Source organism: Poecilia latipinna, unplaced genomic scaffold (assembly GCF_001443285.1).
Source record: "Poecilia latipinna isolate Pla-1442-1.1 unplaced genomic scaffold, P_latipinna-1.0 Scaffold2394, whole genome shotgun sequence".
Classification (NCBI taxonomy): Eukaryota; Metazoa; Chordata; class Actinopteri; order Cyprinodontiformes; family Poeciliidae; genus Poecilia; species Poecilia latipinna.
The window spans coordinates 1-23,166 of NW_015115010.1; the positions used below are offsets into that span (position 1 = coordinate 1).

Here is a 23,166-nt window from a genome sequence, read left to right on the forward strand (position 1 = left end):
TCCAGTGAGCAAATACATGTCAGTCCAGCTCTCTCACAACACTGACAGCCCTTAGAAGGATGGCTCACCAAGCTTCTTTTGTAAATGGTGTCACTGCAAGCAGCTGGTGGTGGCATTCCCGGGCCTTGGAAGTTGCCCTTTGGCCCCTGGGGGGGATGGACTCCGGCCAGGGCGGTCCACGACTCTTCGCAGTGCCATGATAGCTCAGGTCAGTGGGGCCAAGTCTCCAGCAGGAGAAGCTGGTGCAAAGTAGGCGAACAAAAACCCAGAGCTCACCAGGCCAGTGGGATCATTAGTATTAGCGTTTGTTTAACTAATTAGCAAGCTGGGCAGCCAGAGGGAGGCTTGTATAGGCAACATGGACATCATATATAGCAAAGGTGTATGTGCATCTGTCACTCTCTGTCTGCAGAGGGGAGGGTTGTAGAACACGACTGAAGTACTTTTCGCCTCAAGGATCAGCTGCTGACTCCTTAAAAACCTCAAAGTCATCTGGTTTTCTTCAAATGACTTCAGAAGTTCATGAACACTGAGTTGTTATTTTCAAGGAAGATTATTGTGCAGGGTTCAGAGTACAGGACGAGGACAGGGCAGCTCACTGAAGTTCAAGAACAGTGCAAACAGCACATGCCAACAGAAGGAGCCACAGAGCATTGAGCAGCAGAAGGAGCCTGCGGGAGGGAAGCCGCAGCTCCCGCCTTAAATATGGGAAAGTTTGGGGAACAGGGTCAATGGGTCAAGAAAAGTCAACAAGAGAGCAGTCTTGATGACAGAAGGAATTTAATATCAAAAATACATAAATCTTCAAGTGAGGGCAGGCACATAATGGGCACAATGGAGGCGAGTGTTAGAGTCAACACAGTTTTGTTGTTGCCGATTAAATAGATCAGGCCAAGTTGTTAACATTTAACACAAAACGTTGGCACTAGAATAGAGGTTGGGTGGGACTGAAGGGGGTTTCCTGGATGAAGACGGGCTGACAAGGCACACAGATAGACGGCTCATGTGTGGCGACACGTCTGGCGCCACTGCATGCAGCTTTTCAGCTAAGTGGGAGTCACACTTTTAAAAATGAAATCAAAGGTTCAGTTTCAGTTCATTTTCTTACCTAAATTTTCAACTACTTAAAAAATCTGTTGACTTAGTTGGATGTGGGCCCCTCGGCTAGAGTCCATTTGGTGCCCACATTAGTTTGTTTCACAAATGTAAAAAACTATAGAATGATAATTGGATAAATGCAAGTTTTTCTAATACATATCAAATGCCTATTTAAAACCTAATGCCTACTTAAGACCTTTTTTGGGCCCCTCTTAAAAATTATTGATTTTGAAATGACTCCAATTCAGTCTACAATCCATATATTCCCATTTTATCTACTACTTCCTCTATTTTATACCTGAATGTAAACAATTTTATACTTATGTACTGATTCAATACTTCTGGGGCTATCAATTATAAATTTAAATCTCATATATAATTTAGTTTACAGCTACATTTTTACCTAAAAACTTTTGTTTTACTCGCTTTTTAAATGTTTTTTGGTTCTAAACCCTTTTTGATGAGATGAGAGATTAGGACGTCTGATCAAACCAAAGCCTTTTTTTTTCTGAATCAGCTGCATGTTCAACACAAAACATCCTGTGGATGAAGACACTGTTTGCACTCAAAGTCAGGTACAAATGAGCCATAGTAGTGATGGCAAATGTCACCACTGAATTGGATTGTCCCTTTGGATGCTCTTTGGGTGACTTTAGTAGCACCCAAACAGCAAGTTTAATAGCACATGAACTTTTGTGCGCACAAATTTTGATCAGTTTGTGTAACTGCTGAACACACGCAGAGTCCAGAATCGGAGGGTCATTGCATTGATGTCCTTCGTCTTGGACAATGTGGAAATTAATCTTCCCATGGTGCAGCAAATAGACCCGCATTTGTCTGCACATCCCCTCTGACTGCTGCACCACACTGGCCGCAGCGCTGAGAACTCTGGCTGACCTTCGCCCTCGCCCCCGTGAAACCCTGCAAGTCTCCCAGCAGTTGCAAACAACTCTGAATTCCATAATTCTTCACCAAAAGGCATTATTAGGGGAAAATCCTTCCTTTTTGACAATTTAATAGAGCAAACTAATCATCTGGTTGACACGGGCCATTCGTCTTGGTACAGGCAGACAAAGACAAGGCCTTTTCCATAGGTTCGTCTGGATCCCGCAGTCAGACCAGCCTCTATTTTCAGATCAAGTGCACAATAAAAGCATTGTGACTCCTAAATGGCTATGTTTGTGAAGCCACCCAAAACCCAGTGTATTAAATGCATTTTTTTTAAACAAAGAATGAAAAATAGGCAAACACATACAGACGGCCGCAGAAGTGAGAATAAACAACAGGATGCTGCAAAAACTTTGGATGCTCGGAGCAATCACAACCTGAAATAAAAGAAGGAGTGAGGATTAAAAACTGGGCGCTGTGGAATTGCTTAAACGCCTCAAGTTATGAATTCGTTTCTGAATCAATTTAGCGGTGCAGGCATTTTCCAAACATCCTCTTGCGGGAGTAACAAGACAGGGAAATTGATCCGGTGAGACCTCACCTCTCGGTGCGCCTCAATAAAAGAGACATCAGCCTCTCCCGACGACTGTATAATTTTTAATATATATGCAATAAATGTTCAATTTGTTTCCAGAAATGACGGGAAATAATAACGTCAAAATTTAAAGCCATCCATTACAGCCAAACAATGCTCAGGCATAGGTGCTCCAACACAGAGAGCCTTGATTAATTCACATTTAGATTGTGGTTGATAAAGCAATAACGTTATCCTCCTGGCAAACCAACAGTGGCGGTGTCTTAAATTTAAGATATACATATAGGCTACTCATATAATTGATAAAGCTAATGGATTTGTTTTAAAGCCTTACATGTTGTGGTGATCTCCAGATGGCCTTTTGCTTCTTCAAGCATGAATAAATATCTGTGAATTAATATTTTCCAGTAGAAATGATCTAAGTTTAACAGCTAAGTGAGAATCCACACATTTCCCAAAATTCTATCACTTTTTAGAACTTCAACACATAAACAGGTTTTATTTTTACCTGAACACAAGAGGTATTACGTGCCAATTTATGGATTATTAATAAAATAAAAGTGTAGAAGAACTGCACCCTCAACAGTTCGTAAACAACTGTAGGTTTGAAAATATTCAATCCAGAGTACAATAAGACATTTTGAAGGTAATTAAACATTAGCAATTTATACTTAAGCACAATAAGTCTGGAAATGTAATGTTCAGTAAAGGTTAAGTTCAGCATCCAACACTACAGGTACGTTAAATTTAAATCTCCTTCAGCTACAGATCTATCTCCAAAAGCCCATTGGATTTTTTTCTTCAGGAAGCTTGAGAACCTTTACAGTTAAACACAAAGAACATCTTTAACACTGGTAAAACATTACTTACTCGTTAAATTATTTCTTTTGGGAGAAAATGTCATTTTTAACTTCAAATCTACATCTTTTTGACTTTAAATCTTGCAGTTCTGTGATCCTACACTATAAAACTGACATTTTGGAAGTATTAAATATTACCCATTAAAATTTTTAGATTTTTTTAATGAAGTTACTGAATTATAAAAGTATGTTCACCATTGCCCATGTTTGATAATAAATCTCACTTAAACGGTAACGTTGGTTCAGTCAACCATTAATGTCGTTTTTCCAGGCTGTTCACACTGGTTGTTTTCAAAATTCTTATATGAACTTATCGAATTCAAGAACTTATAATAATTTCTGTTTGCATCCCGATTTCACAATTTGAACACATTGCTACTGTAAAAGTCCAACTTAACAGCTAACTTTGTTTCTTAGCATGTTATTAAGCAAGTTTTATGTCACCAAACAGATTTGAAAAGTTGATTGTTTCAGTATATTTTTTTACATTCATTTTTAAAAATTGGGGGAAAAATCAGTTGAGCAAATTAATCTGTAGTCAGATAAAGTTTTAAAAACTTGCTTGTATGTGTTGTTTAGCTGTTATATGAACATAATTCTTCTGATTACCCAATTAAAATACCACATCATTATTGTATGTTATTTTATGTTTGTTTCATCAACATTTACCCAAGTGTGTGGGTAGGGCTTGTTGAAAAATAGAGTAAATATTTTATAATTTAAACATTATTGTACAACATAGGTGATTTAAACCTGTTGTAATTTGAACTCCTTCCAAATTTCAGTTTTGCATGTAGGATAATTGAACGTTTTTGTTATAAATGCAAAGATTTAAAGATTCGTAAGTTTGAAATTAAAATTTCTTTTAAAATGATCGAATTTAGGTTAAAATCAAATTGTATAAATTGCGTCAAATTTTAAGAAGTTCCTTTCTTTTCCTACAAGATGCCTGAAACAAGAAGCACAAAGACGATCAAAGGAGAGTTGTGGAGACTTTTTGTTGATGCCAAATGAAAAGATAACATTTTTTCACGCAACAATCTGTTTGAAATCTTTTAGCTGGATCTGATCTTTTATAGTAATTTGGCGCTGTCCCTTCAGGACCATGAGTACCTTTTCAGTCTGCAGGTACAGACAAAGATATTTCGGATCTCGGATCACTGTAGATCTCGGCATAAAGTGCATTAGGGTGCCTGATCCCTCTCAAACCATATGATTAATTCACTCCCATTGAAACCCGACCGAGCAAGGAGTGGAAGGACGTGACCAATGACATAATAGGCTCTGTCAAACAGCCCCGCAAAACGCCCAGACCATTTGTGGTGACAATCCTGATGCCATCAGTTCCATTATGGGCCCCCATTCAAGTCACAAACAAACATAGCTTTAGTACGCAAAAAGGGGAAAAATAGTGCTTTTAGGCGGAGCCCCCTTTCTCCGTGTGTCAGGCTGCTCAGGGGATCGGGGAGGCATCAGATATCATCTGATTAATCACGAAACAATGAGCTGTTCTCAGAAGAAAACCAACATCAGCCGACACATCCCGTCTGTTTAGAAGACTGACAATATATGATTTCATATAATAAAACACACTTTTTTCTTAAAATATTTTAATTGTATCTTCACCGTTCCTTCATGTTGCCTCGGTGATTTTATTTTATTTTATTTTTTTTATTTTTTTTGCACAAAGAAAATTTTGTATAAGATGCAAGATTTTCTAAGCGCTGTAATATTTTCCGACGTAAGACGAGCTGATGAAGAAAAGTCAAAGTATTTAAAGAACTTGAGCCTGTAAAAAAATAACACTTCCATGAAAACGTTTTCTTTGTGGCAAACTGGAAGATTCCTGCAGGTCTTTCATGACATGAGCCGAGGCAGGACGTTGAACTATGATGTTTTTTTGGATATAAGTTATACAGCGACCTACAAGACATTTTAGATAATGACCAGCATTGTATTAGATTAGTCACAGTTATTTATTTATTTGTTTGTTTGTTTATTTATCTAGTTGTACATTTTAAATTAAAAATAAACGATGAGTAATTTTACTATAAATTTTACTATAAACATAATAATTATATAAGATACTTTACTACTCCATATTTTTGGGTGGTTATATACGAACCATACGTTAAAAAAGACGCAATTGTCAAACTTCATACTTGTACAGTTTTGTTGCGAAAATATTTTAAAATGTTTTCAAAACTGAAAATCGATGTAGACGATGGTTGAAATTAGGACATTTTTATATATGTATATTAATTTTTTATGTAAAAAAAAAAAAAAAGTAATATAGTCGATTTTTAACTCGAATCAAATTAAGGATAAAATAATCTCTCAAACCGAAACGCGCCTTCTTCATTATGCCATAATATAGATGAAAACAGAAAGGCGTCACTGACGGAGCAACAAAGAGGAAATAGAGCAGAAAGATCTGCTGCTGACCCGCCTGGTTTCTTCGGGGAAAATTCACAGTGTCCTTCCTCTCATCCCCATCAAACTCACGCACAAAGTTTTCACCTCCCTCTACGGCCTGTTTGTTTTTAGCTGAATTCATCGAGGATCTGAGATCGCGACACGATTTCTTTCTTTCTGAGGTCTTTTCCTTTCGTTCTTTCTATTTCCCTACTTACGCTAAATACGATTGAAGCTTTGAAGGAAAAGCTCTAAGAAAGAAAAAAATAGCTGAGATCTGTTTTTCTTTTTGCGCGTTGTCGGTGTTGGAATGCGTAAAAAAGCTTCTGCAAGCAAATACTTTTTTAAAACGGATGATTATTTCAAATATCAATTTGAAAGTTAAATTAAATATCAACGATTGTATTATCAATTTTACAAAGTCTGTTTTCTACATTTAATCATTTTTATAAGGTTACTTTTTCTATTGAACATATTCTATTAAAACTGTGCCATTATTTTATGGAGCCACATCGAATTTGTCAAATCATATGAATACTTAGAGCATTTTGTCCTTTCATCTTTAAACAACCCTCGATTAGGTAGGCTAAAATCGCATTTTATTCGTTATGTGTTTTCAAACTATAGGCAAAGCTCACCAATAGATTTTTCTACGTTTTTTTAAAAAAGACCTGTGATCAAAATTATTAATCGGGAATATAATTATTTGTGAGAAAATTGTGCATATTTACACATTTAGATCATTATAAGTCACTGGATCTATTTCTGCAGAATTTCAAAGATGCGAGACTTTTCAGAATATAATATTAAACTATATAGATATAGATTCTTTAATTATTTAAACGTCGTAATGCTTTCGCATGGTTAATCGGTTTGCGGCGTATTCCTCAGTTTTCCCTATGGAGCAGCGCCAAATTAAAACTCGGCCAGAAAATATCTCATTTAAATTCTCACCTTGAGCTCTCTGGTGACTGTTAGCGGTCCGAAAGGAGCTGACGCTTTCGAAATCCAGCAGGCTGTATAATAATATTTGAGATCTATTTTGCTACAGCGCAGTGAGGTCTTTGATGCCCAAACATTTAGAGGAAATTTTAAAGAGAAAAGTGTTTCGCAGCAGGCAAGCAGAAGCATCAATTAAACATAGAAAATGCATGCAAAGCAGGTCGGGCGCCGCAGCTTTACTTACTCTGTGCGCTGTGCTGAGCTGAGTCTCCGCTGTTTAATTACAACCCCTAATTTTCCCAATCGGAGATAGTGTCAAAAACCTGCGACTATTTCTCAGAGATTCCCTTTAACAAGTGGAAACTTAGTGTCCTCCTGCACCATTTTATACATGATGAGCCGGCAGTAATGGGATTATTAAACAAAAACGTTTCAGGCGCTGGCGTTAACCTTTTTTAATGCCTAATTAGGTTTTGCAAAGAAATAATTAGATTCTACAGTGCTTACACTGCCTATATTTTCAAATGGCATCTGCAGCAAACACATCATCCTGCGACACTGCTGCCAATAATCTTTGGGTGTATGCCCCTCAGAATCGGCCAGATGTAAGATTTTAAACATGTTTCGACCAAATAAGAACACTAAAAGCTAAAATAATTTTCCTGGGCGGCTACAGGCCGAGTTGCTGCAGGGTCATAGTCTGGTCGACTGCGCCCCCTGGTGGTTTTAAAATGTAAGGTAACAAACGTAACTGCAGGAGGTTTGAAAAAGACGTGTAAATATATACAAAAGCTTAACCAAGTAGGTGATTGTATTGTTTGGTGATAATGGCGTAGGAAATCCTTTATCGTGGGAATATGGTTTTGGAATAGCATGAAGTAGAATGAAGCTGAAAGAGGGAGGGCAGTTGGCGCAGGCGCACTCTTGAGAGTGTGGTGAACGTCATGCGCACGAACTCTAGCTTTGCAACAAAATCATCACAGTGCACAATCATTGCCTTCAATATTTTATCTCCACAGTGACATTTTTCCAAAACCATTTCAGTTTCCATCCATTCACTAGAAATTATTAATTTCAAGCTTTTAAAAATGATTAAAAAAAATTTCAGGGTGAAATAATAACGAGAATTTCTATTAATTTTAAAAACAATTATTGTGTGAATAAGTGTAAATTAAATGCAAGTTTTCTTGATTTAAATTTAATGAAATAAATGAATCCATTAAATTAATTCAAGTCATCATAATGAACATAAATATTGGCTTTGAAACATCAGTCTTTGTGCAATTAATATATGTAATGTATTTTACTTAATGACTTACAGAAATAAACCGATTTTTCAGTATTCTAATTTATTGAATGCTACTGGCTACGTTGGACATACTTTTTAGTATATCGACATAACTGTGAAAAAAAAAACATGAGTACCGTTTTTTAACTGAATAATAAAATAAGCAGATATTTTTTAGGTAACATGAGTTTTATTTTGAAGATGAACCGGTATTATTAACTCCGTGATCGCTTTGACTCGTAACAGAGTTCACCACCAGAGGGCAATGTTCTCTGAAACTACTTATGCGGCACTAAAATATCGCGAGATGTGGCTCTGCTTTATCATTTCAGAAGGTCAGCTGATCATTTACTACACACAGGAGTGACGAGCGTAGATCTGCATGACACGGAAATATTCGACGCTGTGACCGGCTTTATTAGATCCACATGTAAGATCAAAAATATATTTTTAAGCTCTATCCAAACATGTTTGAACATCCCGGGCAACTTAAAAATATTTCGTAGTCAAAGTAACGTGACTGCCGGTGGTAAGTAGGTGCTACTTGGCTAGCGTTAGCTGAAACCTTACAACGAAGCCAACAGAATATTCTAGACCATCTTCTGCTACCGTTAGCTACAGATGATAAATGGGCATATACTGTTGGCAGATTTTATTTTTAGAAGCCCTAACGTGGTGTATTTTCTGTGCTTGTTTTATTCATACCTTTACTACTGAAACTATTTAAAGGCATTTCGGCCGGTTACCGAGATTGATAGCTCATCCACAGTTCATATCAAACGCAATTAGCAGTGATTAGTTCTTATGTATGTCCTGGTGATTACCACGAATAGCCTTTCCTTTCAAGGTGCCCTCCAGATATGTGTGTGTTCATTTTTACATACTGTCACTTTTGGTTGAATTATATTTAACAGTTTGTAAAAGAAGTGGCCAGTTGTGATGCATAATGATTGATCATTTTAAGAATACAAAAGTAACATCTATGATCATTTAAAATATGAGCTCAATTAAAGAATGGTAATTAATAATTGTCAAATAATGTCACGGTTTGACTCCAAGGAATTTCTTATGTATATATATTTTTTCTTTTCAATAGAGCAACTTTACCCTGAAATATGGCAGACAATAACCAGGCAAACCCTCCTCCCCAGCTGGGGCCTTTGGTGAGTTGGTTGTTTATAATCTCTCTCTCTCTTTTTGCCATTTTAAAATTAAGAGCATTATGTAATAACTGAAATCCTGGGGTAGTTTAATTGCCCTATTACTGTTCTTCTTTTATAGTTTAATTTTAATTGTTATGGATCATTTTCCTTATCCTTAAGTGTCTTTGTAATAATCAAATGCTGAAAGACTTATTGAAAGAAGCTTTTGGTAGAAATGTAGCTTAAATAAATCCACTCTCAGAATAAGCAAACTCTTCTACAGCAGAGCCACAACTCCACAAAAAATTATCATTAAAATGGATACATGCACATGTACTGACGCATGTAAGGAGCTAGTCTTATGTGTAGATTATTGGCCAATTAATACATTCTGGTAAGCGGCATGGCACAATATGCTATAGCACAATAACCCTCAAATCGAAAAGGAGCAGAAACGTTGAAGCTTTCCGTGACAAGAAAGAAAAGCTGAAAACCTCTCACCAAATATTAAAAACAAATTAAAAGCACTGTAGCAATGTAGATACAGAGGAAAATTAGTCAGGAACAATAGGGTCAAAAATTCATTTGTTCCCTGTCCAAAACTGTTCATAAGTTCTTCTGATTTTTGCTTTATAGCCTTTTTTTTAAGTTGTACTTTCTTGAACAATGACAATAAAGGATTCTTACTCTTTTGAGATTAATTCATCTTACTGAGATGATCAATTCAATGATCATCTCAGACGTGTGTTTATTTTAAAGTCATGCATATGTTTATTCCCCACAGCAATTCTTAATGAGCAGTAAGCTGGAAACAGCGATGTGGCTTTCCCGTCTCTTCACAGTCTACTGCTCTGTAATGTTTATTCTGCCAATTCTGGGGTGAGTTCACCTTGTCGCTTTATACCACAGTTCAGCAGTTTCAGCACAAAGCCAGCATCACTAAAACATCTTTCTGTCTCTTTTTGTGATTTCAGGCCTCACGCAGCAGCAAACTTTTATCAAAGAGCCTTGTTAGCTAATGCCCTCACCAGCGCCCTCCGTTTACACCAGAGACTTCCACGCTTTCAGCTCAGCAGAGCGTTTTTGGCCCAAGCTCTGCAAGAGGACAGCTGTCATTACCTGCTGTACTCTCTAATCCTGGTCAACTCCTACCCCATCACAAGTATCCTTCACTTCACGTGGTTTTCATATCAGATTTCCAGCAAGATTATGTTATTTTATGGTTTAATTTTTAGTAATTGCCATGAGTTGTTCCTTTTGCATTAATTTAAGCCATTTTAGCATATCACATCACTATATTTATTACATTTATTAACATTTCTGAGTGACATGAGGAGCTTTAGTTTGGTCCTTAACTTTATGTTCAGTGAGCATCTTCCCAGTTTTCTTGTTTTCTTTACTTCATGCAACCACCTACACAAAGAAAGTTCTTGATGTGAGTATATATTATTAATCAACTGCATCTAATATGACTAAAAATGTTTTGTCCAAACACATTAGAATGCTGAAATGGGCTATTAGAAGCAGTCAAATTGAGTTTTTTCTGTCTATTCCAGCAGCCGTTGTTTGGAGATGCAAATTTCATAAAAATATAAAGTAATAACTAGAATTGTGATTGGTTTTGTATTTACTCAAGGTAAACTCTGTGCCCAAATAAAAGCAAATTGTTGCACAGCTTTGTCAACAGAGCTTGACTTTTTGTTTCTTATAAACTACAGTCTATGGGTCCAGGCAGCTTGATGTTCATCAGAAACCTTCTCGACCGACTAACGGCCAACCAGCAGAACATCCTGAAGTTTATTGCTTGCAATGAAATCTTCTTAATGCCGGCTACTGTTTTCATGCTCTTCAGGTATGTTTCCAACTTAACTGATGTTATTGTTGCTATAAGACAAAGCAAAACCTGACCTTAGTCATATGTGTAAATATTTCATGTAATATGTCAAATTGTATCACATTATACCAGGTTTCCTGTTGATTTTGATTGTAATTTAGGTAGGAAATGCACTGATACACAATATATTTATTGTTTATTTATGAGTCCATTCAGATTTTGAAACTTTAAGACAAACACATGCAATCACACATAAGATATGTGTGATTGAAATCACTTCTTTTTTTTTTTTTGTAAAGTGCCTCATGTAAATTTCCTCAACAGACATGTTGTGAATTGATGTTACATGTTGTTTGAGTTTTATGACCTGCTGGTTTTGAATTTAGATCTTCTTGAAGGCAGCTGTAACTCTGACTGCATGTCGCTGCAGTGAAGCCCCACAAACAAAAATATTGCTCTGTGCTCTCACAGCCCCATTTTAAAATGGGCCTCTTCAGTACATAAGAGTGTGATTTGTAACAAAGCTGCACACAGCAACTGCATTTATTCAGATTATGATTTTTTTTATATTAATTTGTATTCTCAAGGAACCAACAGTGATTAAAATAGTACAAGTAACAATCCTGATGAAAGTCACTTTTGGAGGTTCCTAGACATCATTAAGTAGAATTTATTGGAAAAATAAATCAAAATTCTTATCACAGTAAGGTATTTTTCAAATAAGTGACATAATAAACCCTAATGCACTTGTATAAAACTTGTGACTGAAGTTAATTGTGTCTTCAACAGTGGTCAGGGGAGCTTGTTGCTGCCTTTTATCTACTACCGCTTCCTCACACTGCGCTACACATCCAGAAGAAACCCATACTGCCGGTAAGGTGTTAAATATTATAATATATATCAGAAGAAGGATCAAAACGTGATTTTTCATGTGTATATGGTGAATTTATTTCTGCTAACTCCCATAGGTTATAGATAAATGTACATTTTATTTGCTCTTTCTTACCAAAACCTTTTAAATATGCATATAACCTTTATGCATATTATCCAACAGTTCATACAGTGAGTGTTTGCTTTAAATTCAGTATTGGATTATTCCTTCTCTGCATGTAGTTTGTGTGATGGTGTCACATTAGTGTCTACAAATATACTTTGACATAGAGTGAAATTCTTGGTCAACTCAATTGTTGCGAGATGGCCAGGTAAAAAAATAAATAAATGACTGAATCATCACATCTCTGTCACCACATTTATAGCAGGAAAACACAATATTTTTTGATGGTGTTCTGAGCTGCTATGCAGTGTAAATAAATATACCACCAACCTCAACTAAGGAGGAATATTTAGTCATTTGTTTTTCTTTAATGACACATTTCAGATTTATTATTCTAACATGATTTTCCCTCTGTAGCACCTTGTTCACTGAGCTGCGAATTCTTCTGGAGCACTTCATCATGAAACCTTCTTGTCCTGCTTTTTTGAGGAGGATGTGCCTCAGCAGCATCGCCTTCATCAGCCGCCTCGCCCCCACAGGGGTCTGATTAGACTACGCAGATGTTGTTTCATTTTAGTTTTTCAGCCATTTGCGATGTGACTTAAAATTATGAAGGGGGCAGACATTGCCATCAGTGGAAGAAACCTTTTTTTGAATGTCAACTTTACTGTCTGACCTCCCTTTTTTACCTGTACATTGAAGACAAACCTATAAAGCACTGAAATCTGATAGTGATATTTCTGTTTTTGTTGGCTGATCAGAGCACAGCAGATATCAGCTGCACTCTGCATGTTTTGGCAGGTTTATTTTCTTTCATGTCATTATTTATTCATAAAAATGTTTATTCTGTGATGGAAAAATAACATTCTAAGATTATAGAGACTTGAAGCATGAATATGTTTTTATTAAAGAAATGTTTTTTTGGTTTTATTTGTCAATAATTATGAAATGTCTGAATGCCTCACCTTCAACGTTTTCCTTCTATGTTGTCAAATAAGTTTCATTAACATCCATAATTATTTTACTAGGTTGTCTGATGGATGTTTAGCTGAGAAGATATCTGCTGTATTTTTAAAAATATTTTATGGTACGACAGTTTTTGCTGTCAGTTATGTATGATATAATTTGCACAATGCATGTCATCCTTACATTGTTTCTCAGTTTTTATCACAGCTCTGAACTTTTTTAACTCAATGATGTTGCGGTAGGTTTCCTCCTCAAATGCCTGTTTTTCTTTACATTTTATGTGCTTCTATGCCTAAGGAGACACCACATTTTTATGACAAGAATAAAGTTATCTCTTAAAAAAAAATTCTAAAATATTAACTATTTTGAATTCCATTAACTTCTCAACTTAATGGCTACGAGATTTTAATCAGTGACTAGAACACACTGCATTTCTTTAAGAGTTTCTATGCAGTTTGTTTTCCAGTAAATTAGAATATTGAAAAATATTTTCCCTTCTAATCCAAAATGTTAATCTTCTATTATGTAGATTAATTACACAATAACCCTAACCCAACACTCAGGTTTTCAAAAATGTTGAATATTGCACAGTACTTTAGAACAAAAAATGGAATTTTTGAAGAATTGCTGGAATTGAGGATTTAAAGAAGTCTTGATTTATGTATTGGCATTGTTGGCTTTCCTCTCTTAGCATAGATTTACTATGATTTTGGTCAGGTCACATTGGTGCCTAACTAAGTACGGATACATGGTCATTACACCAGGAGTTGGTAGTTTAAGCATAATGAGCAGACTTGTGTTAATCCCTGCTGGCAAATGAAATACTCATCCATGAGTCTTGTCAGCAGAGGGCAGCAAGAATATCTCTAAAATTTCCTCTTATCCCCGAATTTGAACATTCCTCTCTTAATATAAAGCAGGGGTGTCCAAAGTCAGTCTGGCATCCTGCATTTTTTAGTTCTCTCCCTGGTAGTAACAACCTTTTCAGCATGTCAGTGTTCCTCTTTGGCCTCTAATGAGCCATCATTGGATCCAGGTGCGTTAAACCAGGGACCGGCCCTCGAGGACCGACTTTGGGCACCCCTGATATAAAGCAACGAGGCTTCTGTGACCCCAAATGATGTAACCAAACTAGCTTGATTTTCATATGAAATGAATTTCTTAGTTAATTTTCTTGGATTTGAAAAGATGACTGTGGGCCTCTCAGCAGCAGTAAAGTCTTTTCTGTCCTCATGCCAAAAAAGTTCGAATTAAAAATGACTTGGATTAGACGGTTCAATTTTAACTTTTGTGGTAAGGTTGCTCAACGTTCATATGCTACAGAACTCCTTGGGGTGACATGTAAAAGCTGGATTCAAACGTAAGGAGACTGGAACCAATCAGCATTCGGCGTCATTTTCACCCGCTCTACTTTTATCCAATTAAATCACAGCTTGGTGAAAGGAAGTCAATGTTGCCGTGGCAACAAGAGTTTGATTTATACAGTTCGCCGTGGAAGATTTATCTTCAATTTTGTCGGTGGCCGAATCTCACATTTATCGCTAACAGAGATAATGTTTATTGTAGGTTGTTTTATGTTGCTCATTCGGTGTCTTTATAGTTCGTTTGTACTCACTGACTGAGACAGATGGCGGCTGATTTAATCGTGTTAGTCAATTAGCTTGCTAGCTAACGTTAGCACGTCGAGCTAATCTCTTCGCTGAAAGTAATCCCAGCCTTGAATGGCTTCTTCGTTCTCTTGTCATTCAGCTTGAAAGAAGCAATCTGAACTACTTTTAGAAGTCAAGCAAACAATTTTCTTGGTGGAAAAACAGCTGGAATATTATCTAAAATACATTGAAATTAAAAGAAGATGGAGCTCCACCTACATAGACTTGATTATACTCAGGTAACGACACCATTTAATAGTCGCTGTTTTTGCCTTGCTACATTTAGAGTAGTTTTAGTTGCTGCTGAACTAAAATTAATCAATGTTACGTTACATGTCTGCTCTAGGTTGGTGTGACATCCCAGAAAACTATGAGGTTACTTCCAGCGTTGGGAAAAAAATCAACCCAAAAGGTAATATTACCTAAGACCACTGCCACATGTAATTGGAAACCTTTGAAAAACAGTTTCACTTTCAATGTGACCAAGGTTTAATACATTTAGTTAGTAAAATTTATTTGATAAAAAGTAACAATAACAATATAAGATTTATTTGGACTTTGGAAGTTTTCTTACTTGGAGCTATCTGTGGAGTTTGTAAGTCAAGTTGTGTCTCCTGTGAAGAAAAGTGACACTGATCTCTTTAAGATGTTGCCATATGTAAACTATTAATACATAGAAGTAATTAACATGATCCCTTATTCCTTGAAGAAAATAAATTCCGAAAGGAGTATGGAAAATACAGCACACCTAACATGCAACCTGAAACATGCATTATAATGTTTGAGGTTAATAAATTTGCTGTATGACAGGTTTTCTGATAATAGTCCTTTTTCTAACCACCTCTCTAGTCTTTTCTGGTCCGACATCTTTGCTATTTTTAATAGACTTATCAACGGTAATATGAACAAATAGTGTTTTTGTTGGACAGGCTGTTTGTGACAGACTGTGAAGATTCAAGTTTTCTGTTTGAATCTAAAATTTGATTTTAGACAAATTTTATGTCTGAACTATTTTCCAAATCACACAAAGAAGGAAGATGACTTCAGTTATGATATATTGTTTATGCAGAAGAGAAAATACATGGTTCAATTATTGTAAGTAGTATCAATCTGTGTACTCTCACTGGGAACTGTTCATCTGAAGAACAGCCTGGGGGAAGAATTTATCTTTGACAGCGCTCTGTTGCGCTGTCCTGTGTCCAGGATGTGTGGGCTCTTCTTAGGTAAATGTTAAGTGACTTGACTAACAAATCCCCTCAGACAAAAATAATTTATTTTATGCTGTTTTATGCTTTCTATCAACTTTAGTAGCCTCTGAAATGTACTATGTAAATTGACCTCAGCTCAACATTTATTCAGTCTTCATGACAGAAAATTTGGTTTGTTGAGATGGACTCAAATAAGAGTTCATGTTTTTGGTCTGGTTGGTGTCTTATTCCTTTTCAGGTTGCCATAGCTGATCATGATGGCGTAGTTACATGCTTTGGGATGAAGAAGGGAGAAGCAGTGGTGAGCTTATCTTTTATATAATCCAGCTGCTGTTGAATTCCGAAGAGACATTTTTTTTTACTGTAAAGACATATGATTGTCTGTTTCAGCCTGTGTTTAAAACGCTCCCTGGAGCAAAGGTAGCCAGAATGGACCTCGGAGGTGCAGTGGGAACTCCTCAGGAGAAGATCTTTGTCTGTTCTGGTTCTCAGGTTCGAGGATTCACTAAGAAAGGAAAACAGTTCCTCACCTTTGAGGCCAACCTCACGGAGAGCATTAATGCTTTGTAGGAACCACCTCCTTTTATTTCTTCTTATTCTGTTTGCCTGACTTTTATAGTATGTTGTGACTTTAACATATGTGAATGATAATGACAATGTTTTTTTCTAGGCATGTCTCAGGAGCTGACCTTTTTGTGTGTGCAAGTTACATCTACAACCACTACTGTGACTGCAAGGACCAAGACTACTTCCTTTCTGGAGACAAAATAAATGACATCACATGTTTATCCTCTGAAAAGCTTCCTCACCTCATCCCTGTGTTAGCTTGCCAAGATCGAGTTCTCAGAGTCTTACAGGTAACTCAAACTTACAGTTAAATACAAAATTGTTTAACTGGATGCTTTCATGTTGTCATACCTGTGGCTAATCTAGATTTTAAATTATTTTCATTCAAATAAACGTTCAGTTTTAAACCCTTTTGTTCTATCTGTTGGCTGTTCCAACACTCTACCAAGGTTTCTCTTTAGTGATTTACTCTAACTCTAACTTCAGGGATCTGAACTGTCTTATGATATTGAAGTTCCCGGCCCTCCATCTGTTCTGGAACTTTTTAATAAAGATGGAGGCAAGTGAGCTTCTTGTCTTTAGTTTATTTAAATTATAAATCTTCTCAGAGTTTCATTTGAACACTATGTGTTTTTCTTCAGGAGAGGAAGTCCTTTATGGAACCACTGATGGAAAAATTGGACTGGTTCAGATTGGTGACTGTGACGCTGCAACCAAATGGGAGGTTGGAAATGAAAAAAGGAAAGGAGGTATAGTTAAAAAAAGTTAGACATACACTAATTATTGGCATGATAGCCATGTTAACTTAGGATTTTTAATTATTTATTTTAACTGTTCATTTTCCATGCAGCTTCAGTAAGTTTTGAAAGCAAGACTTAGGTGAAGTAGTTTGGATTTATTGTGAATTTTCTCTAAACAACAAATGTTTAAAGTTACACATAAAAGCACAAGAATATACACACATTTCATGTAAATTTTGGTTAAGTGTCCCTTAGCATGTTTTTTTTTTCCAGTCAACAATAAGCTTCTGGCATAATTTTGACCAGATAATTAATTCATCATCCTTCTTGGGAGAAATAGCAAGCTTTGTACCGGCTTTTAAACATGGCCAATACATTTTTAATACGGTTGAATCTTAATGCTTTCCTTCTTCATTTATTCTAAAATCAGTTTTGATGTGCTTGGTTTTAGGATGTTTAGGAACAACTAGGAAGCATGAAGGCTCAAGACTTCCATGAACTATAAGCGATTGGCATAACAGTGCAGCAAAGCTTTCAAACAACACTGTACCAGCTTCCAGGCATGGCAGTGGTAGCATCATGCTGAGGGTCCTTTTTTCAGCCCGGTATTGGTAAATTGCACAATAATACATACAAAAATACTTTAAATCTGAGTCTGTGCCAGACAAACAACCAGTTTAAATACTCAAATCTAAACGCTGCCATTCTAACAAAGAGGGTGGTCAAATATGCATCTGAATGCATATTTATTTATTTTTCTGCAACTTGCTAAGGGACATTTAATCAAATATTAATGGGGATGTGGGCGTTCAGTTCAAAGGCTGTCTGTATTTGAACTTTGTGTGGATTATGGGAAGTTTGCTATAAATTGAAACTAGTTTACCCAGATTGTTTTTCAGTTTAATTTTCCAAATTAATATATAAGGCAATTATTAGTGTGTGTAAACTTCTAAACTGAACAGTGATATCATGCACAATGTTTTATTAAGTGTTTCGTTTTAAAAAATTCACGGCATGACCCATTGTGGACTATTCTTGTCTTGTTGTAGTTTTGGACGCGTCTCAAAGCACCAAAACTCTTTTCTTTCTTCCATCAGGAATTCTCTGCATTGACACTTATGATATCATTGGCGATGGTGTGAATGACATCCTGGTGGGCAGGGACGATGGGACAGTGGAAGTCTATGGTTTTGACAGCTCCAGTGAGCCTACGTTACGCTTTGAACATGTGAGATTTTGTCTGCCATGATGAAAATGTCTTTACCTGTTCTAGTTTGGTTTTCTTCGTTAATAGTGGCAAACAGTTATCACAATTAAAAGCTGCTTGACCACATTATAGGTCAGGTGGCCTGCATATTGCCGATATGTTTTAAGTTTAGTTTTCAATCCTAAAGCTTTTTATGGCCTTTGGATTAATGCATACATTAACTCCCAGTATAGTGTCCCATCATGTATGCTAGTATGGCGACACTGTAAAAACTTGCCGTTCCAGCCTATTTTTATGAGCAGATTGCCTCCACGGGCATACTGTAACTTTGCTTTAAAATGTTGGCTGGTTTCTTAATTAAAGATGAAATTTCTTCTCCTTTCAGGTGTTGACAGAGAGTGTGACCTCCATCCAAGGGGGCTGTGTGGGGAAAGAGTCATATGATGAGGTCTTAACTGCCACCTATACAGGTTACATGAAATGTGATTTTCATTTAGAAATGAAATTATGAAAATGGTCTCAAACTTAGATTTTTTTAATAGTTGTATCCTTGAATGCGGATTATATCTTCAGGATGGGTGACTGGGCTGACCTCTGAACCCCAGAGGGCCGAGGCTGTACAAGGAGTCGAGGTCAGGATGAGCAAGGAGACCCAGTCTAAAATAGAAGCACTCAGGTACGAGCACAATTATCCATTTGTCTGAGCTTCTCATTTTACCTTCTGCATTCTGATTAAATTTGGATTTCGGCACAAATTTGTTTCTGGTCATATTGTTGCCTTTTAGTGCAGAGCTTGAGCAGCTGCAGGTGAAAGTTCTTCAGGGGCGTGAACAATACCAACAGTCCAGTCAGTCCAGCACGGCTGTCTCTGCTGTGCCTATTTTCAGCATCAATGACAAGTTCACGCTCTGCCAGGATGACGCCAGCTACAGTCTCACTCTGGAAGTGCCGACGGCCATCGATAACCTACTCTTACAGGTATCTGCAGCAGTTATTTAATCATATTATCTAAGAAGCAGAATGTAACTTCAATTTGAATCTATTTTTGTCCTCAGAGTGATGTCCCCATAGACCTGCTGGATGTAGATAAGAACTCAGCCGTTGTCAGTTTCAGTGAATGTGACTCACAGGTGAGCTGTTTAAGTCAGTCTGTATACATTAAGCATGAATAAAGCATCAACCTGCTGTGCTCTTAGAGCCCTGACCGAATATGTGTTTCCACCAGCCTAATGGAAACTTCCTCCTGGCCACATACAGATGTCAAGCCAATACAACCAGACTTGAGCTTAAGGTAACCATTAAATTAACTGTGAGTGAAGGCATGGTGAGTTTTCTTTATTGCAACTCTCCGCTAATGGAACTCTTAGGTTTGTACAGTGGTTTGCAAAGGTATTATTAACCCTTAAACCTTCCTATGTTTTTTTTGTTTTTTTTTTACATTGCGACACCACACTGTTGTATGCTAACACAAAGCGGTGCATGATTGTGACATGGAAAGAATCTTATGCAGTTTTTTTTTTTTTTTTTTTTAACAAATAAAAACCAGAAATGGACAAAGAGTAGTGTGCATCTATATTAAACCCTTCTGGGTCAATATTTTGTAGAATATCTAGTCACTGCCATTGCAGCTGTAGATCTTTAGCAGTCTTTCACATCTGCACACTCATGTTTTTCCCCATTCTTCTTTGTGAAAACAATTCAGGCTCAGTTAAATTGGCTAGAGAGCATCTGTGAACATCTACTTGAAAGTCTTTCCACAGATTCTCAGTTTGATTTCCATGATGCTGTTTGTTCACTAATGAATGCTAACAAGTCTTAGGGGCTTTCACAGAACAGCATAAATTTTGATAAGATTAAATTAAGGCTGAATACATATTTTTATTAGTTAAAATGTAAGAAAGTGGGTATCATTTTTCTTGTCCTTCACATTTATGGAGTATTTTTGCTTGGGTCATGTAAAATCCTAATTAAGTACACTGAAGTTTATGGTTATAACACAACAAAATATGAAAAAGCTTAAAGGTGTAGGAATACTTTTGCAACACATTGTGCAACTATAGTTGGTATTTTACTTTGTATTGTATCACTGCTTGGTTCATTCTTCAAAAGCAAATTCTCTGTGCAGGTTTATATGAATGCTGGGGAACAAAATGACTATCCTGTCTACTTGATGAGCTTAAATGTTGTTCTGTATAAGATGCGGCAAATAAATAATCAGTTTTATTCACAATCAGGTGAGATCCATTGAGGGACAGTATGGGACCCTGCAGGCTTACGTTACACCCAGGCTGCAGCCCAAGACCTGCCAGGTTCGACAGTATCAGATCAAACCGCTTTCTCTGCACCAGCGGACACACAGCATAGACCCAGACAGGTAAGGGCTTCATGTAAGCATCAAATAACAATTTGACAGCTTGAATATAAAAAAGCTGGTATAGAGTAATGAGTAGACATTTAGTTAGAAGTCAGCTTCCAGTTATATCAGCTGCATTGTAGATGATCTCTGTCCATTTCTGTTTTCAGGCCAATGAACCGACTCAGTCTGGTGGGGCAGTTCAGTTTTGCTGAGATTCATTCCTGGGTGGTTTTCTGTTTGCCAGAGGTGCCTGAAAAAACGCCTGCAGGGGAGAGTGTGACCTTCTACTTCCACAACACGTTCCTCGGCACACAGACTGAAGCCACATACTGGTAAACTCAGGAACACACTAAAAACAACTCGAGCTTTTTTCAGGAGTGTCATATCAAAATCAAAAATGTCCTCAAAAGACCAGTTGTCACCAAATATATTTATAAAACCCCTTAGCAAATGTTAAAATATTAATAAAAAGCTCACTCTCTGCATTCTAAGAGTACTTCTTGAAATTAAATAATAATGAACATCTTTTCTCTTTGGTGTAATTTGGCACTTTGCAGAGAAAACTGCTTTGATTTGACAGATAAAATAATATCTAAGCACACAACTGTTATCTTAAAAGTTCTATTTATGTGGCCCTTTGAGGTTTAGTGGACAACATAAAACTTTGTTTAGTTCATTTTAAAAATGCACAACTAAATTTGAAATTTTCACCTGGGTTTTACAGTATGTTTTTTCAATTGTCTGATTTATCTTTTCAGCAAAGGGGAGGGTCACTTTAAGTCAGACAATATTTCTACCATCTCTATCCTCAGAGATGTTCTTTCTAAAGAGGCGACCAAAAAGAAAATAAATCTAAATATTTCATATGGTAGGTCTACTGCGTCTCTCTGAATTTCACACTGATGTGCTTTTGCATTGATCTATACAGGAGAAAAGAAACCCATTTGTTGTGTATCTTCCAGATATAAATGACGACTCAGTGAGTCACACTCTCCGGATGATCCATCCAAAACTGGAGTACCAGCTACTGTTGGCAAAGAAAGTTCAGCTTATTGATGCTCTCAAAGTAAGTTTTGGTTAAATGGGAACACATTGTGTCAGGGCTCATGTGTGACCTGGCTTTCCTTCCTTTCTGCTATAATCGTAAGGAGCTCCAGGTACATGAGGGGAATGCTGATTTCCTAATCCCAGAGTATCGCAGCATTTTGGATGAGTCTGCCAATCTTCTGGAGGAGTACAAGAAGCAGCCAGCACACCTTGATAGGCTCTACGGTAAAGTCTAGGAGTCACTATGAGGCTAATTTTTAAGTAAATTTGAATGTTGTAAGTCATTTGGATTGCAGTGACTTGATCTGTGCTTATCTTTCTTGCAGGGATGATCACTGATCTTCTTATTGACAAATTCAAGTTCAAGGGCAAGAATGTGAGAACAAAAGTGTCATCAATGCTGGAGATCCTTGACCATTATGACTTAAATTCACTATTAGACTTTTTCAGTGAACCATGAAGTCAGACAAACCAGAAATGTATATTTTTCTGTTTTATCTCTGGGCTGCTTTGTCCTGTAATCACATCACAGAATGGTAATTATCCAACACTTATGTTTATCTTGTCTCAAATTATGATCTTTTATTGTATTTAGAAACTATTTATAAATATAATATTGATATTGCAGAATAATAAAATATTTATTCAATCTTTGATATTGCTAAAAATAATAATGCATTTTTAATTAAATAATAGCTGTCTTTTAATTCAGGCTAAATAATAATAATAATAATAATAATAATAATAATAATACTGTATTGATCCCCTAAAGGGGGGAAATTTAGTTTGTCCCAGCATTGCACATAATAAGAACAATAATAAATAAGTATATAATTGCATCATCCACTCCTAAGTGGGGCTTGTATGCAAACTGGAGAGGGTCTTGGTCTGCATCCACCTGTGACCTCAGATGTACCAGAACCAGCCTCTCCATAGCCTTCATAATGTGAGAGGTCAGAGCAATGGGTCTTTAGTTGTTCAGTGTTCTTGGAAGTTTCTTCTTTGGTACTGAAACCAAGCACAATGTTTTCCATAGTTCTGGTACTCTATGGAGCTTCAGGCTCAAGATAAAGAGGTACTGCAGGACTCCACTTAACTGACCAGAACATGTCTTTAGGACCTTAGGACTGATATTGTCTGGACCAGGGGATTTCCCAGGGTGAAATTTCTCCAGCTGTCTTTTCACCTGGTCAGCAGTAATTGTAAAACTACAAGCAGACAATGTGTGGGAACAGGGACTGTAACTAGGGACTGGGGAGTCAAACCGTTAAAGAACTGGTTCAACTCGTTTGCCCGTTTGAGATCCCCCCCAGCAGGGCAGTTAGCTTTCCTCTCCAGTCCTGTGATCTCTCTCATTCCAGTCCAGACCT

At 36.8% G+C, this 23,166-nt stretch overlaps 2 protein-coding genes across 4 annotated transcripts; both read left to right on the forward strand.

The window, feature by feature from the left end:
- The first annotated feature begins 8,407 nt into the window (after positions 1 to 8,407).
- Positions 8,408 to 13,368, forward strand: LOC106937633 (transmembrane protein 33-like). Of its 2 annotated transcripts, none has more exons than XM_015019250.1 (8): positions 8,408 to 8,516; positions 9,183 to 9,249; positions 10,013 to 10,107; positions 10,203 to 10,390; positions 10,596 to 10,663; positions 10,947 to 11,080; positions 11,852 to 11,935; positions 12,474 to 13,368. In XM_015019250.1, the coding sequence occupies exons 2-8, from the start codon at positions 9,202 to 9,204 to the stop codon at positions 12,601 to 12,603; spliced, it is 747 nt and encodes a 248-aa protein (XP_014874736.1). In that variant the 5' UTR covers positions 8,408 to 8,516; positions 9,183 to 9,201; the 3' UTR covers positions 12,604 to 13,368. The 2 variants fall into 2 exon arrangements, with proteins under 2 accessions (XP_014874736.1, XP_014874737.1); XM_015019251.1 differs by lacking the exon at positions 8,408 to 8,516 and adding an exon at positions 8,554 to 8,615.
- Positions 13,369 to 14,164: 796 nt separating this feature from the next.
- On the forward strand, positions 14,165 to 22,356 carry bbs7 (Bardet-Biedl syndrome 7). 2 transcript variants are annotated; one of them, XM_015019253.1, is made up of 20 exons: positions 14,165 to 14,382; positions 14,772 to 14,910; positions 15,018 to 15,083; positions 16,118 to 16,180; positions 16,270 to 16,445; positions 16,550 to 16,736; positions 16,933 to 17,005; positions 17,088 to 17,195; positions 18,284 to 18,414; positions 18,779 to 18,863; positions 18,967 to 19,069; positions 19,179 to 19,371; positions 19,449 to 19,523; positions 19,619 to 19,684; positions 20,628 to 20,767; positions 20,917 to 21,081; positions 21,508 to 21,617; positions 21,712 to 21,815; positions 21,898 to 22,021; positions 22,123 to 22,356. In XM_015019253.1, exons 2-20 carry the CDS (start codon positions 14,875 to 14,877, stop codon positions 22,254 to 22,256), a joined length of 2,139 nt encoding a protein of 712 aa, XP_014874739.1. In that variant the 5' UTR covers positions 14,165 to 14,382; positions 14,772 to 14,874; the 3' UTR covers positions 22,257 to 22,356. The 2 variants fall into 2 exon arrangements, with proteins under 2 accessions (XP_014874739.1, XP_014874738.1); XM_015019252.1 differs by lacking the exon at positions 14,165 to 14,382 and having other exon boundaries at positions 14,447 to 14,910.
- The last annotated feature ends 810 nt before the right edge of the window (positions 22,357 to 23,166 follow it).